This window comes from Mastacembelus armatus, chromosome 1, assembly GCF_900324485.2.
Source record: "Mastacembelus armatus chromosome 1, fMasArm1.2, whole genome shotgun sequence".
Classification (NCBI taxonomy): Eukaryota; Metazoa; Chordata; class Actinopteri; order Synbranchiformes; family Mastacembelidae; genus Mastacembelus; species Mastacembelus armatus.
This window is the reverse complement of record NC_046633.1, coordinates 1,070,717-1,084,343: the sequence shown is the minus strand read 5'-3', so window position 1 is coordinate 1,084,343 and position 13,627 is coordinate 1,070,717. Positions and strand designations below refer to the sequence as shown.

At 38.0% G+C, this 13,627-nt stretch overlaps 1 protein-coding gene across 2 annotated transcripts; it reads right to left on the bottom strand.

Moving 5' to 3' along the window:
- Window positions 1-6,748: 6,748 nt before the first annotated feature.
- atpv0e2 (ATPase H+ transporting V0 subunit e2) lies at window positions 6,749-13,086 on the bottom strand. 2 transcript variants are annotated; one of them, XM_026303566.1, is made up of 4 exons: window positions 12,912-13,086; window positions 12,038-12,085; window positions 10,235-10,354; window positions 6,749-9,169 (listed from the first exon to the last, which is right to left on the bottom strand). In XM_026303566.1, the coding sequence occupies exons 1-3, from the start codon at window positions 13,013-13,015 to the stop codon at window positions 10,261-10,263; spliced, it is 246 nt and encodes an 81-aa protein (XP_026159351.1). In that variant the 5' UTR covers window positions 13,016-13,086; the 3' UTR covers window positions 6,749-9,169; window positions 10,235-10,260. The 2 variants fall into 2 exon arrangements, with proteins under 2 accessions (XP_026159351.1, XP_026159353.1); XM_026303568.1 differs by having other exon boundaries at window positions 10,256-10,354.
- Window positions 13,087-13,627: the final 541 nt, after the last annotated feature.

Sequence of the window (13,627 nt, the reverse complement as noted above, 5' to 3'; positions counted from 1 at the left end):
TCTGATATTATTGGATTCTAATTATTGATGATTATTGTGTTGATCACTTTAATGTTGGAGCTGATGTTAACTACCTTATATACTTCTAATTTGAAGTACTTTCCATACTGCTGGGTAGCTGACGTTAACTACCTTATATACTTCTAATTTGAAGTACTTTCCATACTGCTGGGTAGCTGACGTTAACTACCTTATATACTTCTAATTTGAAGTACTTTCCATACTGCTGGGTAGCTGACGTTAACTACCTTATATACTTCTAATTTGAAGTACTTTCCATACTGCTGGGTAGCTGACGTTAACTATCTTATATACTTCTAATTTGAAGTACTTTATATACAGCTGGGTAGCTGACGTTAACTACCTTATATACTTCTAATTTGAAGTACTTTATATACAGCTGGGTAGCTGACGTTAACTACCTTATATACTTCTAATTTGAAGTACTTTATATACAGCTGGGTAGCTGACGTTAACTACCTTATATACTTCTAATTTGAAGTACTTTATATACAGCTGGGTAGCTGACGTTAACTACCTTATATACTTCTAATTTGAAGTACTTTATGTACCGCTGGGTAGCTGACGTTAACTACCTTATATACTTCTAATTTGAAGTACTTTCCATACTGCTGGGTAGCTGACGTTAACTACCTTATATACTTCTAATTTGAAGTACTTTCCATACTGCTGGGTAGCTGACGTTAACTACCTTATATACTTCTAATTTGAAGTACTTTATATACAGCTGGGTAGCTGACGTTAACTACCTTATATACTTCTAATTTGAAGTACTTTATATACAGCTGGGTAGCTGACGTTAACTACCTTATATACTTCTAATTTGAAGTACTTTATATACCGCTGGGTAGCTGACGTTAACTACCTTATATACTTCTAATTTGAAGTACTTTCCATACTGCTGGGTAGCTGACGTTAACTATCTTATATACTTCTAATTTGAAGTACTTTATATACAGCTGGGTAGCTGACGTTAACTACCTTATATACTTCTAATTTGAAGTACTTTATATACCGCTGGGTAGCTGACGTTAACTACCTTATATACTTCTAATTTGAAGTACTTTATATACAGCTGGGTAGCTGACGTTAACTACCATATATACTTCTAATTTGAAGTACTTTATATACAGCTGGGTAGCTGACGTTAACTACCTTATATACTTCTAATTTGAAGTACTTTCCATACTGCTGGGTAGCTGACGTTAACTATCTTATATACTTCTAATTTGAAGTACTTTATATACTGCTGGGTAGCTGACGTTAACTACCTTATATACTTCTAATTTGAAGTGCTTTATATACTGCTGGGTAGCTGTCGTTAACTACCTTATATACTTCTAATTTGAAGTACTTTGTATACTGCTGGGTAGGTGATGTTAACTATCTTATATACTTCTAATTTGAAGTACTTTATATACCGCTGGGTAGCTGACGTTAACTACCTTATATACTTCTAATTTGAAGTACTTTATATACCGCTGGGTAGCTGACGTTAACTACCTTATATACTTCTAATTTGAAGTACTTTATATACAGCTGGGTAGCTGACGTTAACTACCTTATATACTTCTAATTTGAAGTACTTTATATACCGCTGGGTAGCTGACGTTAACTACCTTATATACTTCTAATTTGAAGTACTTTATATACAGCTGGGTAGCTGACGTTAACTACCATATATACTTCTAATTTGAAGTACTTTATATACAGCTGGGTAGCTGACGTTAACTACCTTATATACTTCTAATTTGAAGTACTTTCCATACTGCTGGGTAGCTGACGTTAACTATCTTATATACTTCTAATTTTGAAGTGCTTTATATACTGCTGGGTAGCTGTCGTTAACTACCTTATATACTTCTAATTTGAAGTACTTTGTATACTGCTGGGTAGCTGATGTTAACTATCTTATATACTTCTAATTTGAAGTACTTTATATACTGCTGGGTAGCTGACGTTAACTATCTTATATACTTCTAATTTGAAGTGCTTTATATACTGCTGGGTAGCTGTCGTTAACTACCTTATATACTTCTAATTTGAAGTACTTTATATACCGCTGGGTAGCTGACGTTAACTACCTTATATACTTCTAATTTGAAGTACTTTCCATACTGCTGGGTAGCTGACGTTAACTACCTTATATACTTCTAATTTGAAGTACTTTATATACAGCTGGGTAGCTGACGTTAACTACCATATATACTTCTAATTTGAAGTACTTTATATACTGCTGGGTAGCTGACGTTAACTACCTTATATACTTCTAATTTGAAGTACTTTATATACAGCTGGGTAGCTGACGTTAACTACCATATATACTTCTAATTTGAAGTACTTTATATACAGCTGGGTAGCTGACGTTAACTACCTTATATACTTCTAATTTGAAGTACTTTATATACAGCTGGGTAGCTGACGTTAACTACCTTATATACTTCTAATTTGAAGTACTTTATATACCGCTGGGTAGCTGACGTTAACTACCTTATATACTTCTAATTTGAAGTACTTTATATACAGCTGGGTAGCTGACGTTAACTACCATATATACTTCTAATTTGAAGTACTTTATATACAGCTGGGTAGCTGACGTTAACTACCTTATATACTTCTAATTTGAAGTACTTTCCATACTGCTGGGTAGCTGACGTTAACTATCTTATATACTTCTAATTTGAAGTACTTTATATACTGCTGGGTAGCTGACGTTAACTACCTTATATACTTCTAATTTGAAGTGCTTTATATACTGCTGGGTAGCTGACGTTAACTACCTTATATACTTCTAATTTGAAGTACTTTCCATACTGCTGGGTAGCTGACGTTAACTACCTTATATACTTCTAATTTGAAGTACTTTATATACCGCTGGGTGGCTGACGTTAACTACCTTATATACTTCTAATTTGAAGTACTTTATATACAGCTGGGTAGCTGACGTTAACTACCATATATACTTCGAATTTGAAGTACTTTATATACAGCTGGGTAGCTGACGTTAACTACCTTATATACTTCTAATTTGAAGTACTTTCCATACTGCTGGGTAGCTGACGTTAACTATCTTATATACTTCTAATTTGAAGTATATTATATACTACTGGGTAGCTGACGTTAACTACCTTATATACTTCTAATTTGAAGTACTTTATATACTGCTGGGTAGCTGACGTTAACTACCTTATATACTTCTAATTTGAAGTACTTTATATACCGCTGGGTAGCTGACGTTAACTACCTTATATACTTCTAATTTGAAGTACTTTATATACCGCTGGGTAGCTGACGTTAACTATCTTATATACTTCTAATTTGAAGTATATTATATACTACTGGGTAGCTGACGTTAACTACCTTATATACTTCTAATTTGAAGTACTTTATATACCGCTGGGTAGCTGACGTTAACTACCTTATATACTTCTAATTTGAAGTACTTTATATACCGCTGGGTAGCTGACGTTAACTACCTTATATACTTCTAATTTGAAGTACTTTATATACTTACTGGGTATCTTGGGAGTTTCCCCCCAGGGATCAATAAAGTTTGATGATCAGTCTGTATTTTGTTGGATCCATCTGATCCTGAACAGGAACTAAAGTTATCAGATAAATGTAGAGCAGGAAAAAGTCCAAGGTTTGACTCTGACATGTAGTGAAGTCCAAGGATGAAGTAGCACAACATGAAAATACTCAAATACAGTACAAATACCTCAAACTGTACTTAAGTAGACTGAATAAATGTATTTCGTTACTTTCTACCGTAGTATTAGCTTTTTTTTTTACATGTACGTAAAACACTGGTGTTAAAATAAAAGTGACTGAGCAGAGTTTAAATACATTTTCTACATATTTAGATTAAAATTCAAGCCACAGCAAAATGATCCATGCAGCTGATTTTAACTAACAAAATGTGTTTTAAGTCACATTAAAACACATTTAATCCACTGTGGCTTCATTCACATTGATATAATGTTCTATTTAGTCACCAGGTTTGGTTTTTAGGTTTTTTGGAAGTTGTTAAATTAGTTTTCCTTTATCTAAACTGTTGTATATTTTTAGATTGGTGATGTTATTTATATTTTCTATATTTAGATTTATTTGAAATGGTTTAATTTGCTATATGAACAATGTTTCCTGATATCAGCATTAAGAGCACCCAGTGTCTGTCCGGGTGTATACTGTATATATATTTAACTTATTTTTGGCAGAATGAAGAGAAATTAAAATATGCATCGACAAGCTTTCAGCTGCTCCCTCGTGATGAAAAGACACAGCTGTGTATAGCACATCCAGTGTTATTTAGGTCAGCTCATATAGCTGTTTGCATGAAGATTGTGAAATCTTAATGTACTCAGAGGAAAGTAGGTTGTCATGGCGCATGAGCACATTAAGCCACATTTTATGAAATATTACAGAGGATAAGCTGTGGGGTTTTTCTGTTTATCTGTCAGTTACAGCTCATACGTATAGGCCTGAAGGCTGTTTGAGTGTGTGTGTGTGTGTGTGTGTCTCCATGCTTAAATAATGTGCATTATTTTGGCAATTATCTGTTTCAACAGAAATGTAGGCCAAGGTTTGTATGTGGTTCATGCTTAAAGGACAATACCACCATTTCCGGTATCAGTATCAGGCTCTGAGCGGTTCTGTAGGAGAAGCTGCATCGATAAAACATTGTCTGTCTTTTTTTTTACACTGACCAGAGAATAGTATTTACCACAGTTGGTCAATCAGTCATAAAAATGCACGGCCGCTTTTTTTTGAAAATGTCATCCAAGCTTTATGGGGTGTTCAATCATTAATCCGCAGCCACAGTGAGACTGCGGTGCTGCAGCAACACTCATTTATTTGCAGCTGTAAATTATAGATGAATGTTTGTTCTCTGAGATGGTAATGGAATAAGAATAGTTTCATAAAAACATGATCAAAATCCAGCACAATTTCTGTTGAGCATCATTATTTTGTTCCTGAACTTTATTCCCGCCTGTGTGGAAATTCATTTTAATTACCGCTCTGGTTAAAAAGAGCATTTTAGGAAAACAGCTGTGGTTACAGACCTCGTTAAAATCACAGTTATTGGCCTCCTGTGGATTAAAAATAAATTGGTGGCAGCAGAGCAATGAAGTGTGTGTAGTTCCAATCCAGGGCCTGCAGCAATTAATACATACCTGTTTCCTGTGAGTTTCCATCTCTTCAGGTAAGTGACAATGAAAAGTGTTGGTGTTTACGGTATGAGCTCGCTGGATGAGAACTAAACTTCTCAGTGATCTTTCAGGACAATTAAAGTCGATAATAGATGAGTGCAAACTAATAAACTCGGATGAAGAGTCATGACTTCCAACATTTGTAAATTTCACGTTCTTCCTTTTTCATAAGTGTGTTCGGTGCTGCCATCAATGGCTGGAAATGGTATTACAACAAGATTGATGTCGCACAGACTGTGGAAGATCAATTTTTATTACTATTAAGGTATTAATTTTAATACCTGCATAAACTGAAATCTTAAATATGCTTTTCCACATGTTTCGCCATCAAAAACAAGTGAACTGAGTCTTATCTGTTGGGCCCAGAATCAACTAATAAACAACAATAACAGCAGCAAACTTTTATTTTTCTTTGGCTTCTGCGTCCAGCCCCTCTGATAATTTTATAAAAAATCTTCACTCCCCTCATTGTCAAATACCAGTTGCTGTACGACAGAAAAAGCATCTCATGTTATGATTGGTCAGTGTCTCTGTTGGAAATCATTGTTGCTCTGAAAAGTCACATACATATTAAATATGGAGCTCAATGTTTGGCCATAGTGTTGGTGGCTGTCCACGCAAAAACTGACAGCTTTCTGAAAAATAAAGACAGATGTGCAAACCCAGGCTCCTTCCTTACCTCTGCACAGCTGGACAGTCGCAGCGTGAGGCGGATGTTGGACTAATCTCTCATTGGCTGAACGGGGCAGCAGCTATTACTTTCTCTGTCTGTAGATGGTGAGCAGAGGTCTCTGCAAACACTTTCTTGTCTGTAACTGGCCCAGAACTGCAGTTTCAATGTGCTTCTTAAGTATAAGGCTCCAATTACATCCATAGACATATCATTCGGAAATCTAATACAGATTAATGTTTTCATTTTATCACATTTCCCTGCATGCATATCAGTTCTTTAACATTTTTCACAGGTTTCAGTGCAATAATGAGTCTTTGCTGAAATGATTGGCTGCATCAGCTGCTTCAGTCTGGTAACATCAATAGCATCATGAAACCTAATCAGATTATTTAAGAGCAGGGAAATGTATCTCACCCTTCAGGCGTTCCAGGTCTGGCTCCTTGCTTCAATAAAATGTTGATCTAATGTGGAAATAGCTCCTTGCAACTGATTCCTCACTGTGACAATCGAGCTAGTATTTAATAATCTCAAATTGTCTCTCATGCAGACTTGTTGTCAGGTCTTCACTAAATCTCCTGAATAGGTCTACCTTTGATATTTAAAGGATCAGAGAGAGGTTTTTTGATATGAAGTGTTGTGTTGCATGCATGTACAGGTTTATTAAAAATACATTTGTAAGAGGTTAAAGGGTTAATCTGAGCTGAAATCCTGAGTCATGCAAAGAATCTGGTCAAATGGTTTTGCACTAATTGAAGCAGGAGCTGAATGTCAATAACGTCAACACAGCAGCAGGAGGTCGGACATATATGTTTTACTGGGTGTTTCACATACAATACCACTCACATAGAAGTATTTACCTCACACTGATACAAGCTCACATGTAGGATCTCATCTCCATCAATAATTAGATCTGTGGGTTAACAGATTTTGTGTTACCGTGGCGACTCCTAACACACTAATATCTGACAGGCCTCACAGAACAAAATGAAAGAGGAAACCACAGGACTGATCCTGCAGGACCAGCATCTCTATCTGACTTGGCAATTTGACACGTTACCAAAACCCCGTCCAATGACCGAGCTTACATGTGAGTCCACGTGACCTCTGTTTACAAGTTCTGGTTCGCTTGGATTTGGACCGAGTGAAACTGAATGCCAGTACGCAACAACGTCAGCTCTCCCTGCCAGGAAAGCTGCCTTTGTTGCTATGATCAGATAATTGCACTCTGTTTGATGTGGGTCCCTTCTTATGTAACGGACCGTAAAGTACACAGTTGCATATGTTCCTGTGTATCCACTTTTAGACATGAGCCACCACCACAACTACAAAAGAGGGCTGTGAGGAAAAGATAAAACGCAATTTGGTCTTTCTAAAAAGTAGCTGTATATTGATTTTGATTCTTTTTGGCTGAAGCAAAGTGGTTTTAGAGAAGAGGATTGGGTGGGATGGTGAAAGGGAATGAGGGAAGCAGGGAAAAGGGGTTTTTTAGGGAAGTGTAGTCGTGGTGGTGGCTGGAAGCTGAGGCTCTTAAAGCATCAGGAGGCAGGTGTGTCACACCAGCATCCTCTTCAATGTTAAAAAAAAAAAGTGTACACATGATTAAACAGTGGACCTTTCTTGAGGCTAATCAGGCGAGTCAGGAAGACACATGCTGCAACACAAGATTTACACATATGCCCTGGAACAACTACAAACCATCATCAGTTCACTGTATGCAGCATGTTGCGGCTGATTGGAGCTAGCTGCCTTTTGTGTATCTGCACGAGGCAAGAACATCTAGTGTTACACTGACAGAGCGGTCAGCAGGTATAACCTTGACCTCTGGCAGCTGACTCTCCAGTTGGTGGTGGTGTAAACACACGCCAACCTCCTCCTTACTCAGATGGACATATGCACACTGTAGCATCCAGAACTGTGCCGCACATGTTCGGACCCATTAGTTACGCCACTCAGCCTTCTAACAAACATGCATTTTCAGGATGTTTACACCAATATTTTGATTATTTCCTGAAACTCGCCTTGCAGACAAATGTTTCTGTGAAAACCCAAATGCAGAAACAATTAATTATACAACCCTGTGATCAGCAGGCTACAAACAAGGGTTTAACTAAACAGTAATCTGATATAATGGGGCACAGTGAAATCAACCTCATGCATGATGGGGGTTTCCAACAGGTTACAGATAGTGAAATAACACTTAATGTTTTTTAATGTACTTTTAGCTTTGCTTTCTGGAAAATTAATGCTTTTAAAAGTAGTTATTTTCTTTGCTCCTCTACATGATCGAGGTTGATTATATGAGAACATCCTTTAAATGTTATTTCAAGTGGGAAGAAAATGAAAAATTGTGGATAATACCACCAAATCTATCAGCAGTAAACCAACAGCCTCACCCCAAAAACAAGTCCTTGCAGTACAACCTACAGTACTTCTGCACACAAGCAGGCGAGAATGGACAGGATTTCATCAAAAGGGGTCGAGAGGAGTGGGAGTGAATTGGACGATGAGATCACCATGGAAACGAGGACCTCCATGGCGTTGAGCATGAGGGGAATGTGGGAGGGAGTTTCATGCTGAAGTGGCCTGAAGTGGAGGGAATCGCTCTTCACTTTTACAGTTTTGGGAGATTCTCATGGCCGCAGTCCAAGCACTCACACTAATGAACTCTTCACACAAGCTCACACACACACACACACACACACACACACACCATTACATCACAGATAATAACACTTATATAACTATGCCGTCTGGACACTGAGGTAGTTGCAATGAGCTTACAACAGTGTCCAAATTAAATGTACACACTGAGAAATTCATCTTCCCTGATGGCAGTGACATACAAGCAAAAACGTAAACACAAACACAGGAAGAATTAAAGTATTTAAGAATTTCACATTTGAGACGTTGACAACTACTAACAGACAACTAACCAGATCTCTCAATAAGTGACTCCTCATTTTCAAAAGTTATAACATCAAACTGTGTGAACTGATGAATTTCATTTTAAAACCATCAGCATGTACCTTCATAAACTAGGAAGCTCAAATTTCAGATTCTGTATGTTTTTCTTAACATTCCTCAAGAAACAAAGAAAACATTATGAGTAAAAAATAAATAAATAAAAAATGCTGCAACATATGAACATGTTCCATCAACTCTGCAGATTGGAGGTGTGAGTGTGGGTGTTGGAAATGTTTAGGAGTTACAGGAGAAGTAAATCCAGCAAGACCGAGGGAGAGGAGTGATGAGAAACATCGCAGTCCTGGAGACACACACAGAAAGACAGTGTAGAATACAATTATGACTATTGACTGTGAAGGTCAAAGCAAGATGTGAAACAATGTGCTTGCTAAATCAATGAAAGAACTCAGATATTCTGCACGGTTTAAACGCATCAGTGGCTCACAGCAAAGTTGTCTTTGAAAAATTATAAACGTGCCCTTTCTTGCATTTCACCGAGCTCGTGTTTTGTCTCGGAGCTGATAAATATTCACGCCCGAATGCCACTTCTGTCACCAAAAGCAGTTTAGTGGCGCAGATTTATTATTTTTTTTCTACTCTACATTCTGAGAGAAAAACTGAGCTGTTTTTGATTTGCAAACAGGCAATTTCAGTAAGCAGCCTGAAGGAGCAATAACCATCATTGCTGAGCAGCCGGCAGAAAGGGAAATATACAGTATTATAATAGCTCCCATTTTCTATCAGATCCCTGTATTTTCCTCTCACTACTTAGTCTCCTGTTGTACATTTGCTGCTTTATGAATAACACTAAATAGTAATGAAGCAGAAAAAAAAATGTATTTAATCAGACACTCATCTTAAAAAGCAGATTAATCCATACACATTGTCAAGGCACATAAGTGAAAATGTGGACTTATATATGGTAAAACTACTGTATGTGTTTCTGTGTGTTTCTTAATTCAAACTATAAACCTGGTTTGGATTAAATCAGATAAAATCCAGGATTTCTGAGACCGTACTAAGAAAAAGCAAAAAGGAAGCGGAAAAGTCAGTTGTGATGTAAAATAATCTTCTAATGTACCAGTGTATAATATTTAAAAACCCTTTACTATCAGGTAAAGTCATTATGTGTTTTAGTGTTTATTTAATTCATCATAGTAATTCATCAGTAGCACTCAGCTCCAGTCAGCTCTAGTTAGCTTTTGTTTTTGGAGGGGAGTGTTCGATGTGTGGGTGCAGTGTAAAATCTGGGACACTGCAGAGACTAGTTAGCTTTCAGAATATTTTAGGGAGATTTGTTGAATTCAGTCTTTACATGTTTGAAAACCTAACCAGATTTTTTTAACCAACGTCTTTCTTCTTGTACCTTCAAGTGCAACCAACTCGCCTTCTTTACTCCCAGAAGTAGCGCAGATACCAAATAGTTTCATTCTTCAGCTGAGGGCCGAACAGAGGGTTGGCCTGGGCCAGAATGGCTATCAACCAGCTGGGTAAAGAGAGAGGGAGGGGGAGAAAACTGTGTTATCTACATACAATAATACTCAGGCACAGTCTGTCAGTCAATGTCGTATTACAGACAACAACACAACACAGAAACCAGCTTTGTAACAACTCCAGAAAGGCCAAGGACAAACGAGCTTCAGACAGTTTTCAAACATGTGCAGCATTAACTATCAAACGTGACGTCTAAATGAATCTGAAGCTTATTATATCGCCCCTTTAATACAACATTATTTTATGTCCTTGAAGTTTTCTGACTGAAGTCACACACAGCAGTTCTGCAGTCCACCTGGACTCTGCTCACTCTGTGTCTCAATAATAATCATAGTGAATATAATGATGATAGCGGATAGGTACAACACATTTTATGCTCCTTCTCTAGTTGCTGCAATTTAAGTCAGGCATGTTGTTGGGCAGCTGGTACAGGTCCCAGTTCATAAGGACCCATAGCCCACCTGTGCTCTGTGTTCTTCAGGTAAAGTCTGGGGCTATTGTGTCACTGCTCTGGACTTGAATCCATTTGTCTGTTTTAAGCTGGTAGCTGTAGCACCCACATCATGTGACTGGGACACACTATTTACACGAGTCTTGTGCTGATTATTGAACGTAAGCTGCTGTTTGCTGAGCTGTAGAAGCTAAATGTTGCAAAGATGGCTAGACTGTGACTGGTTTGACTTTATTCATGAAACCAATGGAGGCTTTATGTGTATTTTGGGATGTTATATGAAATATAGCCTACAGGCTATATAAATAAACCTGACTTGTCTTTTCATCTCAGCTTCATCCACATGTGCCTTCTAGTGATATATTTGGAATAAAACCTGCTTGAGCGGTGCATAAGGTGAGTGTTAACATTAAAACAGCCCCAATGTGAAACACAAAATACATCACAACACACAAAACACTAGTGGTAAGAGCAGGAATAGAATTATTTTACTAGGAGTCTATAGCCTAGTCCTATTTTATTGTATCTTATAAGTTACATTAAATGTTTGAAGCAATAAATAGGAAGACCCTCATACACAGGACAGAAACGTGGCTATTGAGCAATGAATTCAGCAGCATCGACTTGAATGTGTGTCACTAAGATGTACTCCATTACATCAAACCATGCTCTTTGGGATATACAACTTAAATATATTATCAGCTGTGATAATATAATTCCTATTGCACAATAAATCAATTCAATGAAATAATATACATTTATAATCCCTTCACTTCCACTGAGGTTCTTCTTTCTCAGCAGGTCTGTAATTAAAAATCTAAAGATTAAACGCGGCACCAACAAAATGCAACTTCACTGTCTCTGTAGGAGGATTGTTCGCCCACTGAAGGTGGTGGGCTCCCTCTGGTGGAAAGATAAGATAACGAACTCTGCTTTGTTATGAACTAAAAGCTCAGTGTTCAGTTGGCTTCTGTGACCACACACACACACACACACACCTTTATTATCTGCTGCTCTGTGAACCTGATATTTCTCTTGCATCTACTGCCCAAATTTTAAATTCTAATATGCTTTGCTTCATAGGAGAAGCCATTTTATTGCTTTTTATTAAAGTTACAGAAAAGATTTTAATGTGCACCGTTTACAGGTGTGTTTATTCTGGTATAAACTGAGCAGCAAAATGACAGCAGCTTCACACCACAGAAGAAGAGAGGCTCTACTCACAACAGGTAGCAGCAGATGGCCGTGAGGACGAGACTGGTGATGATCACACTGTCAGAGAGCAGAGAGAGTCAGTCACAAACCCAAACATTCACCCCAGAGCAGGGCAGTAACTCAGCAGTAATGTTGACCATGATAACTTTTAATTTGACTATATTGTGCTTCAGTTATGGCTAAACTACACCACCAGTCAGTAAAAAACATCGGCACTTAAATACTAGACACACAGTTTATGGGGGGAAATGACTTTGTGCTGAGAAAATGTTAGAAAAGTCATTTAGCAGTGAGTAGAGGTGAGTACCTTTACCCTCCTGATTTTAAATCCTTAATAATAAATATCACGTGTGATTACCTCTTCCACGATAAACACTGTGAACTATTGTGTATTAGTTTAGCGTACATGTCCCATGTGTTGCAAATTTAATGAGCTGATAATAGTTTGTCAGCATGACAACACATAAATGATAGAAATGTGTCAACACATCCCAGTTATTTAGGAAGGTGGTGGTTGTGCTGAGTATATGAGACATTTACAGACACGTGAGCAGGGCTGCTTTGTAGGAATATTATTATATCTAGACACAAAGACCTTTTGTCTGTTGACCTGACCCTTTAACCTCACTGGTACAGTCTGGATGCACGGATGCATGGATGGGCGGATGATGATGGGATGGATGCAAGGTGACGCGCAGGGCCTCCATCCCATCAGCATCACGCTCGTGTATATTTATAACGATACTATCCAGTATAAGAGCAAACACCGACTCTGGATGTTAAAATAACTACAATCCCAATGCAAACGTCGACATAGAAAATAGAAAGGAAGGTTAAATAGTCGCCATTAATTTAAGCCAATTAACGGCGGATCGACACCTACCCCCGGTTGGGTCCTTTTGGCACTAAAAACGGGGCCACTACCCCGACCAGCGCCCATAACGTGGTGAAGCAGATCATCGGTAAGGCGAGAGAGTGAGACACCATGGTTCCGGTTCGCAGAAAAACTCAGGTGTGGAAAAAATAAAATCGGTTTGTCCTCTTAGAAATAAAGCGCATCAATGGCTGCTGAGCCAGCGCGTCGCTTCCGCTGGATCCCCGCCCACTTAGCCAGAACGCTCTCTGATTGGTCCAAACCCGTTCCGGTAGCGGTTTCTGATTGGTGTACGTAGCTGCCTATCAGTATTACACTGAGCGGGATTGGACGGATGTTTGTGGCAGCAAGTACTGTTTGTGTCCATTTCCATTTACTGTGATCTATGAACGCACACTTTATCGACGCTTTATCAGTCGTAGCAACTGCGTCTAAATCTACCCTGAAGACCTGAACACTGCATGTCAAGACGTAGAGCCAAAACTACATTCATCACAAATGCATGCATTCAATGTGGAGCAGCTGGTTTTCCAATGTAAGTTTTTATAGAGCACCAAAACCAGATTTTATGTTGTTGCCTGGAAACAACAAGGTGTGCAGGTGCCAAGTTTGCAGAAATTAATATTATAACAACAACCAACACACACAACACAGATTGTACCTGGGTGAAAACATGTGAAAGTATAGATTTAATTGGTGTGCTGTTTTTCTGAGGTTGCTACTTA

Bases quoted from the DNA above. Each gene is read 5' to 3' on its own strand.
- atpv0e2 (XM_026303566.1), bottom strand. From the start codon at position 13,015: ATGGTGTCTCACTCTCTCGCCTTACCGATGATCTGCTTCACCACGTTA. The intron at 12,086-12,911 runs GTAGGTGTCGAT...GCTCTCTGACAG, and splicing joins CCAAAAGGACCCAACCGGGG to TGTGATCATCACCAGTCTCG. The intron at 10,355-12,037 runs GTGAGTAGAGCC...CTCTTTACCCAG, and splicing joins GCCATCTGCTGCTACCTGTT to CTGGTTGATAGCCATTCTGG.